Below are 21,092 nucleotides of genomic sequence, written 5' to 3' on the forward strand. Positions count from 1 at the left end.
GCGCTAGCTGATTGGCCTTCAGCTCTGTCAATCCGAAGCTTGCGGTCCCAAAGTTGCGGGGGAGGGAAGTAGGTGGAATAAGGAGGAAAGAGAGCGTGGGGGACGTGTGCTTGCTCAAAGAAGAGTTAAGAATTTTGCAATCGGCCTCAGCAAGGAGGCTTGGGTAAACGGAGGAGGAGCCAAGAGACGTTGGGACTGACCCGGGAGTTTCCACCTATAAAGTGACGTCTGGCCCCAACAAGGAGAGTTTGCATATTTATGAGAAACCACCGAGATCGTTGGAGGACCTGGCAGTCTAGAAGGGCCAGAACGCCTTGTTCCTAGTGCGTTTCCGTTTCCGTTAGGATATTGGCTGTTGGCGAGCATCATGGCAACGGTGGTAAGAGTCGGCGTGCGGAGCACTGAGGAGTGAACCCATTCTCCCTCGTTTGAGGAAAGAGGGGGCTGGGGGCTAGGACTCTTGGATCTGAGGGAGGAGGGAACTAGGGTTCCAACTCCTGGGTCTGCGGGGTGAGGGGGATGCACCTAGACTCCTGGATCAGAGGAAGAGGGGGCTCGGGGCCTGGACTCTTGGGTCTGAGGGAGGAGGGGCCTGGGCCTGGACTCCGAGGTCTGAGGGAGAAGAAAAGAAAGGGCTGGGATCCCGGAATCCTGGGTTCAATTGGCTATTTACGGTCTCAGTGGTCAGATATGACCCCATCATGTTATAGCAACTCCAACTTGCAGTCCTCTGGATGCAATCACCGTTTAGTCCTGCAGTTCTTTGCCCTAAAATCTGTTGAGGATTGTAGTGTCTTGGGCTCCAAGCCATCCAGGAGTCTTGGGTTACTGATGGTGCTAATGGCACGTGACTACAAAGGAGAAGCGCAGGAAGGACCTGTATGCTTGAGAGCCGTGGAGTCACTTCGTGAGTCTTGAGCCAAAAGAGAGAGGGTTAAAAACTCAGAGGTTGTCAGTGGAGAAGGGAAAGGGCTGGGGGCCCTTCATATTTCCAACACCTCATATGGGGCATGCCCAGTGTGGATGTTCAATAAACTATCACTTGAATCTTAGAATGAATGAATGTGAACTCCATAAAGAGAGACCAGATACACTGGGCATGACGCCAAGTACTTGTTCAAGAAACATCTGAATAGAGAAGGGATGTGGCCTTGGCTTAGGGGTTGGATTAGGCTTCCAAATGCCTCGTTTCCTACGGTGACCCCAGTCAAGATGGGGGTGGGGGATGGCGGGATGAGAGCCACTGGTGCCTAGGGCATCAAATTTGAGTCTGTTGCTGTTCCCATGGCAAGTGGGTGAATAGATAAGCAGAAGAGGAAAGGGCAGTGGCCATACTCCTGAGACCCAGTTCCCAAGGGTATGGATGAACTATTGGAGGTATAAGGTGGTGGTGGGTGTTGAGTTTTAAAACAACCCCTGTTTCCATGGGGTTAGTGGGCAGCAGGGGGTCAGAGAGACATATGGTGAAAGGAAAGGTCTTGTAGGAGGTGAATCTGTTTGTGTTGGGATTGCTAAGGGTTGGGATTCCTGGATTCATGTCTATTTTTTGCCTCAGGTAGGGCCTCTTAGGCTGTGTAGGAGTATGAGGGTATGTTAGTCTTCTGATAGTTGTTTGGGGGCAATGACCAATGCTCCTGGGTTCCAACCTCCTATGAGGAGAGAGTAAGCGGGAGGGCCTACAAACAGCGAGGGAGGAGACTTGTGACTATGTGGAGGTCAGGAAGTCTAAACTCTTGGTTCCAGAGAGAGGAATGTTTCCTTGGGTTGGAGCGTTGGGGGCAGGTGGCCGCGGAGCTGGATCAGCATGCTGGCTTCTTAGGCTTCCCTTTCCTTATTAGAAATTATGACATATTCCAAAGTGTCAGAAAATAATATAATAGACCCTCAAGGACCCACCACACATTTTTTTAAACAGCTTTATTGACGTAATTTACATCCCATACAACTTACCTGTTTAAAATGTATAGTTCAATGGCGTTTAGTGTATTATCACAGAGTTGTGCATTCTCTCAATTTTAGAACATTTTAATCACCCCAAAAAGAAACCGTATTCGTCTTAGCTATCACCCTTTAATCCTCCCATACCTCCAGCCCTAGGCAACCACTAATCTGCTTTCTGTCTACGGATTTGCCTATTCTGGACATTTCATATGAATGGAATCATACAATATGTAGCCTTTGTTTTCAGCATGTTTTCAAGGTTCATCCATGTTGTGGCATGGATCAGAACTTCGTTCCTTTTTATGGCTGAGTAATATTCCATTGTATGGCTCTACCACATTTGTCTCCCAGTCATCTGTTGATGTATATTTGGGTTGTTTCCACCTTTTGGTTATGAATAATGCTGTTATGAACACTCACTGGATCTCCAGTGGATTCTCTAATTGTCCAAGGTGCTGTTTACTCATCTGTCTCCCCCCACAGGAGAAGGGATGGTGGCTAGCTTCTCAGGAGAGCTGGGGACACAGAAGGTCTCAGTACTTGCTTTTTGAATGAGCTCAGCTCTTTAGTACATCAGTCATTCAAACCCCAAACATTGGGTCCGGAGGTGAATAAATGAGGTGTGGGCTGTGCCCTTCGTGGGACACACATCCAATTGAAGTCAAGAACGTGGATCCCACAGTCTCCCTCATGAAAGTGAGGTTACACAGGGAGATTGGACTCCCAAGGGAGGCCCTTCCACCTGTCTGGACATCTAGAGACCCTAGAACTAGCCTGACAGAAACAGAGATCAGGGAGCAAAGCTTGATCTAATTCGGTAAGGGAGTAAAAGCAGGGTGGACTCAGGGACCTGCACATGCAAAGGCCTAGTGACAGAGAGCTGGGGTATTGCCAGACCATGCCTAGTTCGATGCCAGCTGTGTGTTGGTGTCTGTCCTTACAGTTGTGGGAGGCAGCGAGGACTTCTTCCTTCCAAATGATTCCTGGGCACCAAGTATGTGCTTGGCTTTAGGGAAGGAGCTGCGGATGACAGACACAGTTCTTGTCTTCCTGGGACTCAGAGGAGTGGGGTCAACCGACCAGTATTAGTCGGTGATAGCAAAGAAGGGTGGGAGTGACTGGTGTTGGGGCTGTCGGCCTCCTTGTGGGGAGCAGGAGTGGAAAGAACTTTCTCATGGGAGGTGGCAGGAGGCAGAGGAGTTGGTGACAACTGGGAGCACAGGGCTCTTCTGACACATCTTCCTCTACCCTCAGACGGCCACAACCAAGGTCCCAGAGATCCGTGATGTGACGAGAATCGAGCGTATCGGTGAGTGAGGCAGGATCTAGACCCTGCCGGGCCCATGCACCCCTGAAGAGCCAAGCTGCCCAGGACCCTGAGACGGAGGCAGCCTGTGCACCATCCCGTCTGATGGGGGAGGATCCTGAGTTCAGAGCGTGGTTAGATGGGTACATGGGGGACCATGCCGGACCCCAATCCCAGGCTGCACTGCTGCAGGCTTGGCTGCCCTGTGGGCCTCCTGGGTGTACCGGCATCCTGCTTGGAAGCCATGAAAATGGAGATTTGCTGAGTGTTTCCTGAGTTGGCTTGAAACTGAGTGTCCCATACACCCAGCACACACTGGGGCATCGGCTCTGTGAAGTCAGGGACGGGGCCTGGCTCATTCCTAGCTGTGTGTGTTCCCAGCACAGGACCTGGCAGAGCAGATGTCAACAGATAACCATTGAACGCATGAGTTTGCATCCCATTGACTCCTCACAGGAGCCCCACGAGGTGCATATGGTGACTGTGATCCCATTTTTAGCTGCGATAACAGACTCAAAGCAGTCAAGTCACCTATCCCAGCTCACACGAGTGAGCCATGGATGTGGATCCAGGATCCAGGAATAGGAAATCAGGGTGTGGTATGGCCATCAGGGTCCAGCCTTCACAAAGAGCTTTCCTTGCAGGGAGGAGACTACACTCATTTGTTCAGATTCATTCATTCAGTGCCTCCAAGAGAGGCAATACAGGCACAGGTTGTTTTATTGCGCTTCACAGATAATGCGTTTTTTACAGATTGAAGGTAAGACCTTCCACCACCAAAAAGATTATGACTCACTGAAGGCTCAGATGATGGTTAGCATTTTTTAGCAATAAAGTATTTTTAAATTAAGGTATGTACATTGTTTTGCTTGACAAAATGCTGTTGCACGTACCATACTACAGTTTAGTGTAAACATGACTTTTCTATGCACTGAGAAACCAAAAATTTGTGTGACTCGCTTTATTGCAGTGGTCTGGACCGAACCTGCAGTATCTCCGAAATGTGCCTTACAGGGCTTGTGGCTATGAGTATGGGTTCTAGAAGCATATTTCTGGGTGCCACTTCTGAGCCAAATAGTGAGGGGCTAGTTGCTCTCTGTGCCTCAGTTTCCTCGTCTGCAAAATAGAGGTAGAATAGTGTACCAGATACAACAGGATACACTTAACATGTAGGTGCTGATGCCATTTCTGCACTGCTGGGAGCTGAGGACCCAGTAGACTCCCTGGCACCCAGTCCCTGACCTCAGGGTACCCACAGTCTAGTGCAAAGGTTGATACATCTTTTCTTAAAGGGCCAGATAGTAAACCTTTTCTCTGGAAAATAATTCAATTCTGCTGTCACAATGGGAAGGCAGCTACAGACAATGTAAGCGAATGTGCGTGGCTGTGTTTCAATAAAACTTGACTTACAAAAACAAGTGGCTGGCCCACGGGGCTGTAGTCTGCCCACCTCTGGTTTAGTGTAAAGCATTGAAACCCCAAGTCTTCACCTCTCACTGGCTGTGTCATCCTGGGCAAGGGACCTAACCTCTCAGCTCTCTTCCCGCATGAGGGCCTGGGGTTTGTCATTGAACCCAGAAGCACTCCTGGGTGATAATAGCTGGGACTGTTATTTCTCAGGGTTACATGGAATGAAATTAGAACCTGTGAAGCCACGTAGGCCATAAACATAAAGTAACTGTGATCTTCCTGGTTAGTTGCTGATCTGATTATGTGGTTGACCAGGTCTCAGTGATTTTGGTCTTGCTACTGGGTGTCCTAAGAGCTGCTCTTGTTTTATGAGGATGTCCAGCCATCCTCCCAGTGAGGAGGGGATTTGGGCCCCCCATTTGGCCATGGGAAGGAAACCAGGGAGCTCATCTCAGGCCACACATTGCCACGAGCTGGCCAGTAACCATATCTTCTGGTTCTTTCCCCACAGGTGCTCACTCCCACATCCGGGGCCTGGGGCTCGATGATGCCTTGGAGCCGCGGCAGGTAGGGCCGAGGGGTGGGGTGGGAAGCCTGCTCCTTGCAGGCCTCGGGCGGAGGGCACCTAGGGCCCCAGGGAGTGTGGGGGCCCTTCCAGACCTTTGGTTACATATTTATAAAATTCAGCCACATGTAAGGTTTTATTGGTCTGAAAAAACTGGGTGGAAAAGGCTTCTTTGGCTTTTTCCCTGACGTCCCAGCAAACAACATCTGCTCTCATCTCACTAGCCGAGAGGTGGTAGAAATGCAGTGGTAGCCCCGTAGGAAGTCACCTGGGGTGATCGCCCACCTCCCATCCCGCAGGCTTCCCAGGGCATGGTGGGGCAGCTGGCAGCCCGGCGGGCAGCCGGCGTCGTGCTGGAGATGATCCGGGAAGGGAAGATCGCTGGGCGGGCCGTCCTCATCGCCGGCCAGCCAGGCACTGGGAAGACGGCCATCGCCATGGGTAAGAGACCTCTTGGGATAAGAGCTCTTCTGGTCTCCGCCAGATATTCCCTTCCATGTAGGTCAGGGTCAGGTTCAGTCACATCTAACAGACAACCCAAAATGGCAGTGTCTTAAGCACTCAGGGTTCTTTCTCATGTAGGAAAGTCTGAATATAGCCATTTAGGGTGGGGTTGCCTAGGCTCCCGCTTTCCCACCCATACTCCTTGTACCAGGAAGAAAAACAAGGACTTGCAAAAAGGTTCTACCTCCTAGAGATATCTCCCTGTAAGATTTGTCTTGGGAGTTCCACACTCTTTTACTAATATTTTATTGACTAGAACTCAATCACATGGTCACACTCTGCTGCAAGGGAGAGTGAGACATTAAAACATGTTTTTATAGTTTAATGTGGACCACTGCTACCTTAATAAAATGGGGGTTCTAGAACTAAGGAAGAAGAAGATGGGCATTGAGTAGACAACCAGCAGTCTCTTTTGCAATCCACTAGCGATTTAAGATCCCCCTTATTGAACTCTTATGCATCCTTCCAAACCCTACTCAGGCATCTCTTCCTTGTTGAAGCTTTCCTCGACCCTCCTCTCTTTCCACTCACTCCCACCTTTAAGCTCAGGCTGAGGGGCCAGGCAGTGGGCATCACAGTAACAACCAGTTTTTCAATTAAGATAAAGCACTACTCGTTCAGGTGCCCTGGAGCACCGGGCCCTGGACCAGATACTGGGGACATACAGGTGAGTAAGACCAAAGGTCTAACTTTAAGGAGCGTCCTGTCGCAGGAGGTGGTTATAGAAACAGTCCCTTCCAGGGTGATGTGCGCGTCTGACCCTACTGGAGTAGGGGGAGGTGGTGGTAGTTATCAGGAGAGACTTCCCAGGTAAATTAGTACCTGAGCTAAGACTTACAGGCTGTCTGGGAGTCTGCCGGACAGACAGCAGGGAGCAGGATACCCAAGCACAGAGCATGGCGTACGTTTGCAAAGGGGGCCCAGGAAGAGTCACCCCCTCCCACTGGTCAGGGGGGTTCAGTGACTTCCTGTCTGTGAGACCTGGAAGAGCTGGGCAGAGCTCTTGGGACGGGGTTCTAGGAGGGGAGCTCAGTGCTTGGAGTCATTGCCGGAACAGCCTTGCTGTCCGCCAGCCAGGCCCAGGTCTCGGGCCATAGAGAAGGCCCGCTCCTATGCTGGTTCCAGGCCATGGGATGAGGTCACGGTGAGCACCCTGTCATTTCTGCCTGCCCTCATCGTCGCTCCCATGCAGAATGCTGTCCTGTGCCATCACCTGCTCTGTTATTGTCCCCATCACACAGAGGGAGAAACAATGTGAGGAGCCGATGAGACTTCTCAAGATCACGGTGCCAAGTGATGGAGCCGGGATTTGAACTGAGGCCGTGTGGCTCCAGAGCCATCACTCTTTAACTCCTCTTTCAGCCCTTTGGCCTCCACGCCTGCTCGGTACCCCAAGCTCTGAGGCTAAACAGCTCTGAGAGGTTGGGGGACAGGCTTGGCAAGATTGTAGGGTCATAAAGTTTACCTTCTGGATGGTGGGTTTCTAATCCAGGCCTCCTGATGAGGTCCTCTCTCCCTGGCTTGCTTCACGTCACCCTGTCTGCCCTATAGCGTGAAAAGCTGGTTTGCCTAGATGGTGTTGGGGACCTGGTGCCATGGCCGCCCCCACCTACCCAGACCACCTTCTCCCCAGGCATGGCTCAGGCCCTAGGCCCAGACACCCCATTCACAGCCATCGCTGGCAGTGAGATCTTCTCCCTGGAGATGAGCAAGACAGAGGCACTGACACAGGCCTTCCGGAGGTCCATCGGTGTTCGCATCAAGTAAGCACAGGAGATGGAGCAGCTCCCAGCAGCCTCGGGACAACCCCTGCCCTGGCCAGCTTGTTCTGTGCCCAAGGGTTCATGGGAGCTAGTGATTCCCGAGGGTGCAGGTGTCAGGCGCCCTCCTGAGATCTTCTCTCTGGCTAGGGAGGAAACCGAGATCATCGAAGGGGAGGTGGTGGAGATCCAGATTGACCGGCCAGCAACAGGGACGGTGAGTACGCCTGAGTCTAGGCTACCTCCAGGGTTGGAGGGTCAGGGTGTCAGGTCTGCGCTGAGGCCAAAATCCCATGGAATATTTGAGCTGCAGATTGGAGCATCTGCGTGCGTACAGTAGGAGTCGTTTGAGTTGACAGCAATTCATCCATTTGTAAGGGACACTGAGCAGTTAAAACCAAATGGTGGAATAAGAGAAGGTCTGGAAGTTTCTCACAGTGGATTCCTAACAAGCTTAAACACCTAACTCAGTACTAGCTTAGTACTGAAAGGCATTTCCCGTCCAGTTTATGTGATGGATGTGATTCTCTCCTTTTTTTAAAGCTAAGTCTTTTTTTTTAAAACCTTTTTATGGTAAAATAAAACGGATACAAAGAAACATGTGAAAGAAGTGTGTAGTCTAAAAAATTATGAAGCAAATACCCTCATTACCACCATCAAGATCAAAAACCAGAACTTTTCCCAGCCCCCCAGCTCCAAGCCCCTTGTTTCTCTTTCACCATCCACCCCCACCCCCAAGTCTCCCCACAGAAAGGGCCACCCTTACCCATTATCGCGTCTTTGTGTTTTGTCAGTTTTGTCACCCAGTTCTGCATTCTTAGACACTATAGTTCGTACCACCTATTTTTTTAAAATTTCATGTCTCTTAAGTCTTTTTTTCATGGTCTTGTCTCCCCATTCATCTGTTTCTTTACCTTACAGTTTATCTGTCAGTCTCTCTTTTTAATTCAGGTACAGTCACTTAACATAAAATTAACCATCAACCATTTTAAGATTACTCTCCCTTCCCCTGCTGCCCCCAGCCCCTGGCAACCACAAATCTATTTTCTGTCTCTATGGATTTGCCTATTCCGGACATTTCATATAATGTGATCCTACAATGTGTGATTACCTTTTGTATCTGGCTTCTTCCACCTGGCATGGTATATTTGAGGTTCCATGTTTGTAATTCTCTCTTAAATATTAAGTTACAGCTGCTACCGTAGTAAAATGCCCAATAAAAGAAAACTTAAACATGCTTCAAGTTTATTGACATAACCCAGAGTCACTTCTGTTTCTACGTCTTGTCATATAGACACCCTCCTGTTTTTCATTTGCTCCTCATTTTCAGTGGAAAAGACTTCAAGTGCATAATTACATCGCCTTGCACTTTTAACACCTGTAAACAGTCCCACCTATTAGCAATTAAATTTTGAATTTTAAAAATATAGTAGGAGGGCCGGCCCGGTGGCTCAGGTGGTTAGAGCTCCATGCTCCTAACTCCGAAGGCTGCCGGTTCGATTCCCACATGGGCCAGTGGGCTCTCAACCACAAGGTTGCCAGTTCAACTCCTCGAGTCCCACAAGGGATGGTGGGCTTCGCCCTCTGCAACTAAGATTGAACACGGCACCTTGAGCTGAGCTGCCGCTGAGCTCCCTGATGGCTCAGTTGGTTGGAGCACATCCTCTCAACCACAAGGTTGCCGGTTCGACTCCCACAGAACGGCACCCTCCACAACTAAGATTGAAAGGACAACAACTTGACTTGGGAAAAAAAAAAATATGTATATGTATGTGTATATATATATATATATATATATATATATATATGTAGTTGGAGAATATTTAAATATAGGGAAAGTAAGTTATTCCCAAGCTAGTTTTTTTTTTTTTTTAAGATTTTATTGGGGAAGGCGAACAGGACTTTTTTGGGGAACAGTGTGTACTTCCAGGACTTTTTTCCAAGTCAAGTTGTTGTCCTTTCAGTCTTAGTTGTGGAGGGCGCAGCTCAGCTCCAGGTCCAGTTGCCATTTCTAGTTGCAGGGGGCGGAGCCCACCATCCTTTGCGGGAGTCGAGGAATCGAACTGGCAACCTTGTGGTTAAGAGCCCACTGGCCCATGTGGGAATCGAACCGGCAGCCTTCGGAGTTAGGAGCACAGAGCTCCAACCGCCTGAGCCACCGGGCTGGCCCCCAAGCTAGTTCTTTAAATTATATTTTATTTTCCTTCCCCCCTCCCCTCCCAACTCCAAATCAAGCCGTTGTTCTTCAACTAGTTGTGGAGGATGCACCTCACTGGCCCATGTTGGTGTTATGAGCCTTGCGCTGTACCCAGCTGAGCCAGTCAGTCGCTGGCTGCTAGCCGGCCGCTCACCGCATCTCTCACCGGCTGTCGGCCTCTCACGACAGCTCACAGCACCGCTCAGGGCAGCCCAGCTTCAGGTGGAGCGGTTGCTCTCAATCTAGCTGCAGGGGGTGCAGCTCACTGGCCCATGTAGGAATGGAACCAGCGACATCGGTGTTAGGAGCACAGCGCTCCAACCACCTGAGCCACCCAGCCACCCCCTAAATTAAATTTTGATTACAGAAGAAATCCATGGATATATCCTCCCTTTAAAAATAAAAAAAAACAAAGCTACCTTTAACTCCCTTCCCAGTCCCAGCCCTTTTGTCCTGCCACCTGTCCCTACAAAAGGAGCAGCTCACTGTCTAAACAATTCAAAATGAGATAGTTGCATATGCTTGGAAGGACCTGGGAAGTGTTGACTGCTTATCTCGTGGCATTTTTGTTTTCTTAGCTGTGTTTAGCTTAGCTCTGTTTTCTGGGTTTGTGATTGACAAAAAACACCTTTTATTTGGGTATGAAAAAGGAATGTTAGAGTGTGACCCCCTTGGCCACTCTGGGACCTCAGGCCTATGTTGTTTTTATGGACTATCTTTTAGGTTTTTGTTTGTTTATTGGGTTTTTCATAGTAGCTTTATTGAAGTGCAGTTGACATACAATAAGCCACCCACGTTGAAAGTTTATAGGGTGTTAAATTTTGACATACTCGTACATATGCACCCATGAAGCCGTCATAGCAGGGAATACTCCCACCCCGCCCAAGCTTTCCTGTGTCATGCTCCATTTGAAGCTGTATTGGGGAGACACTGGGGCCCTCTCTGAGCCCTTGCCTGGTATGTCACCCCTCTCAGGGCTCCAAGGTGGGCAAGCTGACCCTCAAGACCACAGAGATGGAGACCATATATGACCTGGGCACCAAGATGATTGAGTCCCTGACCAAGGACAAGGTCCAGGCTGGGTGAGCAGTGTGGAGGCCGCATAGGGCCCCCAGGGCGGGGAGCTCAGGCACCTTCCTTTCCTTACCCGCCTGCTTCTTCCCCCTGCAGGGACGTGATCACCATCGACAAGGCCACAGGCAAGATCTCCAAGCTGGGCCGCTCCTTCACGCGCGCTCGTGACTATGATGCCATGGGCTCCCAGGTGGGCCTGCGTGCTGGGGCCCCTCCCCCCTCTCCTGGCACCAGGATCGTTCCCTCTTCTCCATCACCCCCATGGCTTACAGGGTCTGGATCCTCCTGTCACCTAACCCCATGCCCCTGGTAGTTCTGCTTCTTTCTGTATCCTGTGTCCTCTAGGACACTGGGGGCCCTTCAACTTGGCCCTGTGCTCCTGGTTTCCGAGATCCCCCAGGAACCCCATATCCTTCAGTGCTCTTTTTTTTTTTTTGAAACATTTTTTTTATTAGTTTCAGGTGCACAAAACAATGTACTAGTTAGACATTTATCATTTATATCCCCTTCAGTGCTCTGGAATGCCTAGTCTTGACTACCTCCTGGGACTAGGATTTCTGGGTAACCCCCATCTGGATTCCCAGTTCCTTTCCAGGGAGCCCCAATCTCACCCAGACAGAGTCCCTATGGGCCCCCCTTCGTGCTCTTCTCTGCCCTTGTCTGTACCACCTCCCCCAACTCCCCACCCCACCCTCACCCCACAGACCAAGTTCGTACAGTGCCCAGACGGGGAGCTCCAGAAGCGCAAGGAGGTGGTGCACACAGTGTCCCTGCATGAGATCGATGTCATCAACTCCCGCACGCAGGGCTTCCTGGCCCTCTTCTCTGGTGAGGCCCAACCAGCCCATGCCTGTCCTCCCACATGGCCCATGCCTGGCAATGGCTCTGCCCTCTTCCTCAATCCCCGTTGGCCGTCTTCTGTTTTTCTCCATCTGCGTGTGGTTCAACCTACCCCCTCTCTGCGGCTGAGTCCCTCTCTCAGGTGGTCTGAACGGGGCCTGGCCCCATCCTCTCTCACTCCCGGGCTTTCTCTCTATGGGAATGTTTCAGATGCCCTGGCCCTCCTGTCACTCTGCCATTCCAGTCTTGGTCCCCCTTCCCTCTGTTTCTGGCATCCTATGTTCCTCCGTCTCTATCCACCTTCTGGCCCTGGGTCCCTGTCTCCTCTCTGACCGCCCTCCCCACTGCCACCCCTGCCTCCCACAGGTGACACAGGAGAGATCAAGTCGGAAGTCCGAGAGCAGATCAATGCCAAGGTGGCCGAGTGGCGCGAGGAGGGCAAGGCGGAGATTATCCCTGGGGTGAGTACTGGACATGGCCGGGCAGGCGGCTTGGGCTGAGGGGCCGGGACAAGAGGGGGCATGGCCGGTGGGTTGGACACATGCCCCAATGGCTCCCAGGTGCTGTTTATCGACGAGGTCCACATGCTAGACATCGAGAGCTTCTCCTTCCTCAACCGGGCCTTGGAAAGTGACATGGCACCTGTCCTCATCATGGCCACCAACCGCGGCATCACCCGGTGAGCCAGCTGCTATCCCCCTCAAAGGCCTCTGGGGAAAATGGGGTACTCTGGACAGCCTGTATAGGGTACCATAGGGTAAACAGGGCACATTCATTGAACACCTTTTTAGGAAGAGGTGGGCTTAGCTGCTGTATCAAGCTACACATAAGTTCTGTGGCCCAAGAGAGGGTGTACCTTTCCCTTAAACAAGGTAGGTGGGTGGTCAGGGTGAGTAGGCAGCTTTGCTCCACAAGGAAGCCCAGGGACTATGTGCTTTCTGTCTTCTTGTTCCTGTATCCCTTTAAGGCTACTATTCCCAAACTGTGCTGGGGCACCCCAGAGTGCTGCATAAAACACAAGAATTTTGTGGGATAGTTTTAAGTTTTTGAGGGAAGCACAGTGATGTGTTGGACATTGTACAAACCAATTAAGTCACTCAGACCTAATTACTTAATAAATGGAACATAACTTAAGAGTTTCTTTTGGTCTAAGGATAGTGTGGAAAAATTCCTGAGACATGGAGTTCACCTGGCTCCGATAAATCTTGGGTACCCCATGCCCTGCTGTCCCCACCTCATCTACATTTCAGCCCAGAGGAAGGGAGAAGGAAGTAGGGAGCAAACAGCCCCCCTAGTAGGTCTCCTGGATACCTCATCTACGCTTCAGCCCAGAGGAAGGGAGAAGGAAGTGGGGAGCAAACAGCCCCCCTAGTAGGTCTCCTGGATACCTCATCTACGCTTCAGCCCAGAGGAAGGGAGAAGGAAGTGGGGAGCAAACAGCCCCCCTAGTAGGTCTCCCAGGTACTGGAGGCTGCACCCAGCATTTCCACCAAGACCCTCTGTCCTGCACCACTCAGGTGCATAGCCATGGCCGTGCCTGGCAGTGTAGGAGGTGGGGGAATGTCATCTCCCGTGCTACAGCCATGTGCCAGCTGAAACTGGCCGTGGGGCTAGTTATCACTTCAGGGAAGAAAGGGGCATGGCTACTGGGGTGCAACGACAGGTTTCTCCTGGCTCTGCTCGGCACTTTTCCCAGATGAACTGCTTGGACCCTCAAAAGAAGCTCAGGAGGTAGATACTGTCTCAGCCCCATTTTACAGGTGAGGACAGCAAAGCCCGCTGACCTGCCCATGGTTCTATATAGAATTTGATCTCCAAAGGTCTGAGGACTAGAGGAGACCAGCTGAGAGCATTTGTAGCAGCTGCAGCTCAGGACATGGGAAGTTGCCACAGGGCGACTCCTGTGAGAGGCAGCAAATTTAGTCACTCCTTGTTATTTGCAGATTCTCCATTTGTGAATCTACTTACTTGATAAAATGTATCTATAGCCCCCAAATTGATGTTTGGGACAGTTTTGCATTATTTGCAGACGTATGCAGAGCATCAAAAGGTTAGAGTTGCCAGGTTAGATACTCCAAACTAAGGTCAAACAAGATGACACTCTGCCTCCTACTTTTAAGTCACATGCTGTAAACAAGTGTCCTTTCCATGATCTATTTAGTGCCACATTTGTCACATCTTATGCTTTTTGTTCATGATTTTGCTGTTTAAAACAGCCCCCAGCTGTCCTGTGTTCCCAAGTGCGAGAAGGCTGGGATGTGCCTTATGGAGAGTGTGTGTACTAGATGAACTTTGTTCCAGCATGAGTTACAGTGCTGTTGTTGGCTGTGAGTTCAATGAGAATGAACTAATGATATATATTAAGTAAGGAGTCTGTAAACAGAAACACATAGAACCAGGTGATACACTGGTTGGTTGACAAAAATATTGGGAACCAAGGCTCACAAGGACCTAACCGTGTACTTCCCCTAGGAGTACTGATTTGCCAATTGACTGTTTGCCCCCACTTTGTAGAATGCAACTCCAACCAGTGGTTAAAATCGCCTGTTTCCTATTGCCTGCTATGTGTCAGGCCCTGTGCTGGGCCAGGTACAGCAGGGAACAGGACGCACACGGTCCCTTCCCTTGTGGAGCCCCATCAAGCAGGGGAGTGGGACCTTGATCTAGTAATCCCAGACATAGCTAGCTAGCTAAAACCAGCCAGGCTCGACAGCAGGATTGACGCAGTGTGGGGATGGCTGCGCAGTCAGGCGTGACGCCAACTGAGCTGAAGGTTAAGTGGTATTTGGCCCAGTGAGTGGGGGCGGAGGTGGATGGGGGTGGCTGCGTTGTCCCAAGTAGAAGGAATGGAGATCCACGTTCCGGGGGCATCACCCTGACAGCTTTCCCTTCCCCCTGCTCCCCAGGATCCGGGGCACCAGCTACCAGAGTCCCCACGGCATCCCCATCGACCTGCTGGACCGACTGCTCATCGTTTCCACCTCTCCCTACAGTGAGAAGGACACGAAGCAGATCCTCCGCATCCGGTGCGGACAGGGCCACCTGGCGTTCCAGGGCAGGTCCAGGCAGTGGGCCTGAGAGGCAGGGCTGGTGTCCACCCTGTTTGACAAGTGGGGACAGTGAGATCGGGGGAGGTGTGACTGGCCCAAGGTCACTGGACCTACAAGAGGTGGGGTCAGGCATCCAGGTAGCGGCTTCTGATCCAGGGTCGGGGCCCTTAGGGGAAGGGAAGGAGGGGCCGGTAACGGACATGGGGGAGAGAAAGGAGGCCCAGCCTGTGCCTCAGTGGCCCTTCTAGCGTTCTGTGGTTCTGAGGACCACATGTGTTCCTGGAGGTCATGTAGTGCCCAGGGGGAAGGGCCGGGGACTTGCTGCGGTCAGAGGCCTGGCCCTGGCTGAGCCCCCTGCCCTCACCTGCCCACAGATGTGAAGAGGAAGACGTGGAGATGAGTGAGGACGCCTACACGGTGCTGACCCGCATTGGGCTGGAAACCTCACTGCGCTATGCCATCCAGCTCATCACGGCCGCCAGCCTGGTGTGCCGGAAACGCAAGGTCAGCCAGCTAAGTGAGCCCACAGGGGCCAGGTTGAGTGAGTGACCCACTACTCCAAGGGCTTTGAGTGGGTTGTTGCATTTAGTCCAAGGTCATACATTTTGAGAGGTAGCGCACTTTGGTTTATCTTTGTATCTCCTGGCCTAACACATAGCAGGTGTGTTAGTTACTGAGCTAACACATAGCTCAGTAAGTATCTGTTGAATGCAAGTTGATACTGTTAAGTCTGTCTTACAGATAAAGAAACTGAGGAATGAGAGGTTGGGCCCACAGCCAGGAGGTGGTCGAGGCCAGATTTGAACCCAGGCAATCTGGCCTCATAGTCCCCACCTTGCCCCACCTTACCGGGAGGGGCCCCAATGAGGTCTCACAATCTCCCTTCAGGGCACAGAAGTGCAGGTTGACGACATCAAGCGGGTCTACTCGCTCTTTCTGGACGAGTCGCGCTCCACGCAGTACATGAAGGAGTATCAGGACGCCTTCCTCTTCAATGAGCTCAGTGAGTGTCTGTCCATGTCCCCACTTGCCCCCAAGGGTCACCCACAGGAAGAGGTGAGAGGGAGCCCAGCCTGGAGAGCTCAGGCCTTGGCCTCTGGGCCACAGCGACCACTTGGCCTTCTTTCTCCCCACAGAAGGCGAAACCATGGATACTTCCTGAGCTGATGCCCTGCCCCCCCCACCTTCGCCTCTCCTGTTTTCTACCAGAGTTCTGACACTGTGACTTTGTATAAAATGGTTCTGAAACTGGATCCATTGTGTGTGTGCGTGCACACCCTGAACCCAAAAAAAGGCAACCCTGGGGTGTAATTTGAGAAGACTTTATTGGGAGGGGAGGAGCGTCTGCTGGCTCCAGGAGTCGGGGTGGGCATGGGAGGTTGGGGTGGGAGCCCCTTAGAGGAGGAGGATGTCTGGGAGAGGGGGGCGGTCACAGGCCAAGGGTTGGAATTTGGGACCCCCACAGTCAGAGCTGCTGAGGCGGCAGGGCCCGCAGCGACAGCTGAGGGCCACAGGGAAGGAGACCATTGGGTCCACGCCAGGCGGGCAGCCGGGGAGGCGGATGGAGGCAAAGCTCAGCTCGCGGTAGGTGCACACTGGCTGGGGCACAGGCGGCAGGGCGGTGGGCAGCACACGCACCTGGAGGCCAGAGAGTGGGTGGGAGCAGCATGGGCGTCTGTCGGGTGTCAAGGCCTCCCCTGATCTCTCCACTGACCTCCACAGATCCCAGGCTCAGGTCTCCAGGGGCCCCTCTGTGCTCCCCCCTCCCACACGCCCAGCTCTGACTCCAGTTCCGCAGCCCCTGCCCGGGGGGCAGGCTACACTTCCACCCCTGCTACTGCCTCCTGTCTTCTGTACGCCTGGTCCTGAGTGATCCACCCTGGCACTGAGGACAGCAGGGCTGGTCCCTACCTGCCCTGGGCAGCTTACCATGCTGGGGCAGTAGCCAGCACAGATGCTGGTGGTGAAGGTGATGCAGACTGGGCAGGCCTCATTCTCGGCAGTCAGGGTGGCATTGATGGGCCGGCACAGCGGCCGCAGTGGTCCCCGGGATGTCCACACCCCACCCGCGCTCAGCAGCAGCCACAACAGCAGCCTCTGTGACAAGGCTACAGCCTCAGGGCCAGCCTGAGACCTCTGCCCTTGGCCCTTTCCCCTCTCCCACGTACACACATTCAGGGACCCAGCTCCCCTGCCTGACAACTTCCATTCAGGGCCAGCCCCTCCTCTTGGAGCCCCCGCCCCAATATCCAGGATCCCCAGACATCCCCAATACCTCAGATACCCACACTCAGGTCCTATCCCACCACTTCCCTGTTCCTGGCAAGAAGTCTGCTGGCTGTCTATACTCTTCTAGAAAGAAGCCTGCTTTACCAGGTCACAGGACTCTCTTCATGCCACCTGTGTGGCTGGAGTTGCAAGGTGTCCAGGGGCGCTACAGTCTTACCTGGAGTGTCTCCATCCTCGGTGCCTCCCTACTGTGTTTACCTGGTCTTATATCTGCAGGCTGTGGGGGCGGCAAGGCCACTGGGGGTGGTGGCATGGCTGGGTAACCTGGACACTAATCTCCCCAGAGGCGAGAGGCGGACAAGGTCAGGGAGGTGCAAGAGTGGCTCAGCGGAGCATCCCTCCCCTATTCCCTGAGTGGCTCCCGCACCAAGAAGCAGGAGTCACCCAAGGTGACAGCTGACTTCACAAACTCAATCCTCAGGTGCTAGAGAGGTTGTGTTTGGAGCACAGGAAATAGGATATAGGAAGCCTTGTCCGTGCCCCCCTGGCTGTGTAGCCACCTCTCTGCCCATCTTGAAGGAAGGTATGGGGAGGCTGGAGCTCACCTCTCCGACATTAGTAGAATGGTGATGGACAGAAGCCTCAACCCTGCTCCACCTGCTATAGACTGAAAGCCAGAGTCCAACCTCTTAGGAGGGACTTGGCTTCAACATTGGATTCTGTGCTTCATCTGCACCCAGACGCGCCTCTCCTCCACAGTGATGCAGCGGGAACCCCATCTCCCCCACACACGCCCCCAGAAGCCAGAGCAGAACTCAGCAAAGAGCGTGGTATAGGCTATTTAACTCATTGACTAAGATAAGCTCCGCCTCTTGTGCCGCAGAGGGCGTGTTCTGCTGGCTGGCCCACAGCCCCAAAGTACATTTCCCCCCACCCAGTCCCGCCCCCACAATCAAGTGGGCGTGTCTCAGGCTCTGTCCCGCCCCACGTAACGGGCAGAGTTCCCGAGCTCAGCCTCGCCCACTGCGTCCAGTCGCTGTCTTCCAGGTTCGGCTCCGCCCCTGCGTTGGGGGCGTGTCCGGGGCGGGACTAGCCAGGCAGCTCAAACAAGCGCGGGCTTCAAGCTGCCGTAGCTGGAGCTCTCGGTGCGGTAGGCTTGCGGCACGCTGTAGATGCCGGGCACGGGTTTCCAGTGGGGGCCGCCCCAGGGCAGCTCCAGCGGGCAGAAACAGTCAAGCACGCGGAGCGGATGCAGCGGGGACCTGTAGGACTCCTGAACCAGAGACAGCGCCCCGCGGTGCGGTACGGCTGGGGTGACAGGGCGGGCACGGGGAATGCGGACCCGAGGCGGCCGAGAGGAGAGCGGATAGGGTGGCCGCTGGGGGCCGTGGCCCCAGACCTTGGGCGTCTCCTCGAAGCTCCAGTAGGTCAGCGAGTCCTTGCGGGGGTATCCAGACAACTCCTTCCTGTTGGCGGGAGGCAGGATGGGGAGGGCATAGCTGGATCCTCGGAGCGAGGCTGCTGTTCAGACCTCGGGTCCTGAGGAGGCTGCAGACCCGAACTCCTCCGTTTCGAGGCGAGGACACATTTGTAGGAGTCGGAAACCACTTAGGATGGGGTTGGGGACTCTTAGCCTTGATTCTTGGGTCCTCGAGGTATGTAAGGGCCCGGGATCTGGGATTTTCGCATCCTTGGAAAAGAGTACCTGGGAACTCAAATGCCAAAGTAGGTCCTGCCCCAAACCCTCAGGGTCCTACTCCCAGATCCAGAACTCCCTCTTTGGCCCACCGCAGGCTTCATGTTCCTGAGACTTGACACTAGGATACCTCGGCATTAAAAGAGATAGGGGTTGGGGTCTGAACCTCTGGTTCTTGGGCGTGTGGGAGCTGAAGACTGAGACTACTCAGAGGCGGGGGGCCGACACCAGTGGGCTCGGCGTTCCACCAGACTATGCGGGGGCTGTGCAGAGGGCGGGGCCGAGCGAGGACCAGGCTCACTTCGTGTAGGCCCGGAAGTCCCGGGCCGAGGTAGTCAGATAGAGCTGATGGCGGCCCAGGGTTCTCTGGTCAGATACTGTGAAAAGCCGGCTGGCCAGCCCGGGGTTCTTCGTCCAGGGGATTAGAGCCTGAGGAGGATCGGGCACGAGGGATGACCAAAAAAGGGGTTTCATATCCCGTTCGAAGCCTTGGGTCCCAGACTGAGAATTCCTCTTCCTTCGGCCTCAACTGCCCCTCTGGACCAGGCCCCCACTCCTGCCCCAGAATCAGAATCTTTCCTGTCCAATCGCATGCCAGCGCACGCTAGCTTCGCTCCCTAAATCAGAGCCCTTATTAGGGTTACTCCAAAACCTAAACACTTTCTGTCCGTCATCTAACACAAAGCCAAGCCATCAGACTCAAACTAGGAATTCAGTCTCACCTTGGGCAACAATTACTTCTTGCTTCATCCTAGCCCAGAAAGCCTAGCCCCGCCTTCCGCTCGGACTCTGTCTCAGAATATTCAAGACACGCCCCCACGTACAATCCTCTGCCTGGCTCCGACCCAGCCTCAGAACTTCCTCCTTACCCACCCCAGCATTTGCTAGTTGGGGGCCGCAGCTTCAGAGCTGGGATTTCGGGTCTTCCCTTCCTCCTCCTGGCCGGGCTTCAACACGTCAAAGCCCTCCGACAGTCTATATACACTCCTGATTCCGCCCCAGACTTTTAGCCACGCCCCCACACAAAACATTCCTTCTGGCTCCGCCCCAGGCTCGCCAAGCTGTCCCACCGCGCCTGCGCAGTCTTCTCCGCTACCTGGGAAGGGCCCCCGCGGTGGTCGTCCGCAAGCTCCAGGGGCTGGGTCCCAAAATAGAAGATGGCGCTCTGGTCCACGCTGGGCCAACCGGTGTACTGCGCTTTCGTCTCACTGCACTGGTGTTTTGTGATCAGAGGGAGGCGCCAGCTGTGGTGTCTGAGCTGCGAGAAGGCCACGCCGGAACCCTACGTAAGGGCTCACAGGATTCCAGTACGGTCCCCAGTCCTGTCCCCAGCGGACCTCGGCATCCCAGAACCTTACCTTTTCCCCTAAGTCCTTGATCCCCATAGTCCGCGTGGGGTCCGCAGGCTCTGGGGCCCTGGGCTGAGCGTAGGGCCCGCCGTGAGTTTTGGGCACTTGAGCCGAGCCGGAGGTTGTCGCCCATCTGCTGATGACCTCGTCGAAAGCCCAGATGTGCAAGTCCTGTTTTGCGGCCGGGGGCAGGGGCTCCGCGAGCGTAGACTGGGCAGAAGACGAGGGACGTCAGCTAAAAAAAACTCTGGCGTCCAGCCCTCTATCCCGATCTCTCCCAGTCTGTCCCCACCCCTTTCCTCCTTCCAGTTCCAGGCATCCAGGTTCCCTGGCCCCTTCTCTGTCAGACTCAGGACGCCCGGACCTTCCACCTTCAGTCAGGATTCCAAGACCCCAATCCCCTTTTCTTTCAGCAGATGTCTGGATTCCTAGGCCCCTCCTTCAGACACAGGAGTCTGGGCTTCCAGGTTCCATTTGGCGAGCCTAGGGTCCTCTCACCTGCACAGTGGTCGGGGAAAATGGCACGGATGGGATAATGTGGTGGGCGACACCACTGCTGGTGAGATGCCAGTTGGGCCAGGAGCCAGGCACCTCGGTCCCAGAGATGGGGGGCCAGGGAGGGCCATAGCGTAGAGCTAGGGTCCGACCCGCCATGGTCCCACCCCCGCCCCTTAGCCAAGCAGGAGCAGGCTTGTTGTTGCTGTTGCCCTAGGTGACAGACCCCGCCCATGCTGAATCCAGCCAATGGAGGGCCTGCAGGCATGTGGATGAATAAAATGAGAAAGACGCGGGCACAGGGGGACAGGGACTTTGAGAGGGAGACAGAGAGCCCAAGTGGGACACAGAAACCCAGAGAAGTGTGGGGGGAGACCCAGAGAGACAGGAGGGCAGAAATGGGGGAGAAGGAAAGGGGGAATAGAAGTTCAATTTTAGAGACCGCTGGGGTGGGGGATACAGAGACCCACAGAGGAGGCAACAGAGAGGGGGACAGAAACCTGCGGGGTCAGAGATCCAGGAAGGGTGGGACAGAGGCCCTGTGAGGCAAGAGGACAGAGACCACCCAGCACATCAGGGTATCCATGAGAAACACCCCCATTCCTATAGGGTCCCAGCCCTCTGGGCTGCCTGCCTCCTCTGCCAGGCCTGCCCACCTCAGGGGTAACGATTTCCA

At 53.6% G+C, this 21,092-nt stretch overlaps 2 protein-coding genes across 6 annotated transcripts; one reads left to right on the forward strand and one right to left on the reverse strand.

The window, feature by feature from the left end:
- Positions 1-76: 76 nt before the first annotated feature.
- Positions 77-15,900, forward strand: RUVBL2 (RuvB like AAA ATPase 2). Its single transcript, XM_033127620.1, has 15 exons — positions 77-379; positions 3,196-3,250; positions 5,169-5,224; positions 5,522-5,663; positions 7,360-7,489; positions 7,637-7,703; positions 10,659-10,765; positions 10,854-10,947; positions 11,462-11,585; positions 11,964-12,058; positions 12,158-12,276; positions 14,504-14,623; positions 15,022-15,151; positions 15,536-15,650; positions 15,784-15,900. The coding sequence occupies exons 1-15, from the start codon at positions 368-370 to the stop codon at positions 15,807-15,809; spliced, it is 1,392 nt and encodes a 463-aa protein (XP_032983511.1). The 5' UTR covers positions 77-367; the 3' UTR covers positions 15,810-15,900.
- Positions 15,901-15,978: 78 nt separating this feature from the next.
- LOC117034299 (uncharacterized) lies at positions 15,979-20,657 on the reverse strand. Of its 5 annotated transcripts, none has more exons than XR_004425071.1 (6): positions 20,420-20,657; positions 19,931-20,131; positions 19,669-19,854; positions 18,874-19,001; positions 17,094-18,342; positions 16,604-16,744 (listed from the first exon to the last, which is right to left on the reverse strand). XR_004425071.1 is itself a non-coding variant. In XM_033127051.1 (5 exons), exons 1-5 carry the CDS (start codon positions 20,573-20,575, stop codon positions 16,043-16,045), a joined length of 954 nt encoding a protein of 317 aa, XP_032982942.1. In that variant the 5' UTR covers positions 20,576-20,635; the 3' UTR covers positions 15,979-16,042. The 5 variants fall into 5 exon arrangements, 2 of the variants coding, with proteins under 2 accessions (XP_032982942.1, XP_032982940.1); XR_004425073.1 differs by having other exon boundaries at positions 19,669-19,830; positions 20,420-20,647; XR_004425072.1 differs by having other exon boundaries at positions 16,605-16,744; positions 17,482-18,342.
- Between the last annotated feature and the right edge of the window lie 435 nt (positions 20,658-21,092).

Source organism: Rhinolophus ferrumequinum, chromosome 15 (assembly GCF_004115265.2).
Source record: "Rhinolophus ferrumequinum isolate MPI-CBG mRhiFer1 chromosome 15, mRhiFer1_v1.p, whole genome shotgun sequence".
NCBI classification, from domain to species: Eukaryota; Metazoa; Chordata; class Mammalia; order Chiroptera; family Rhinolophidae; genus Rhinolophus; species Rhinolophus ferrumequinum.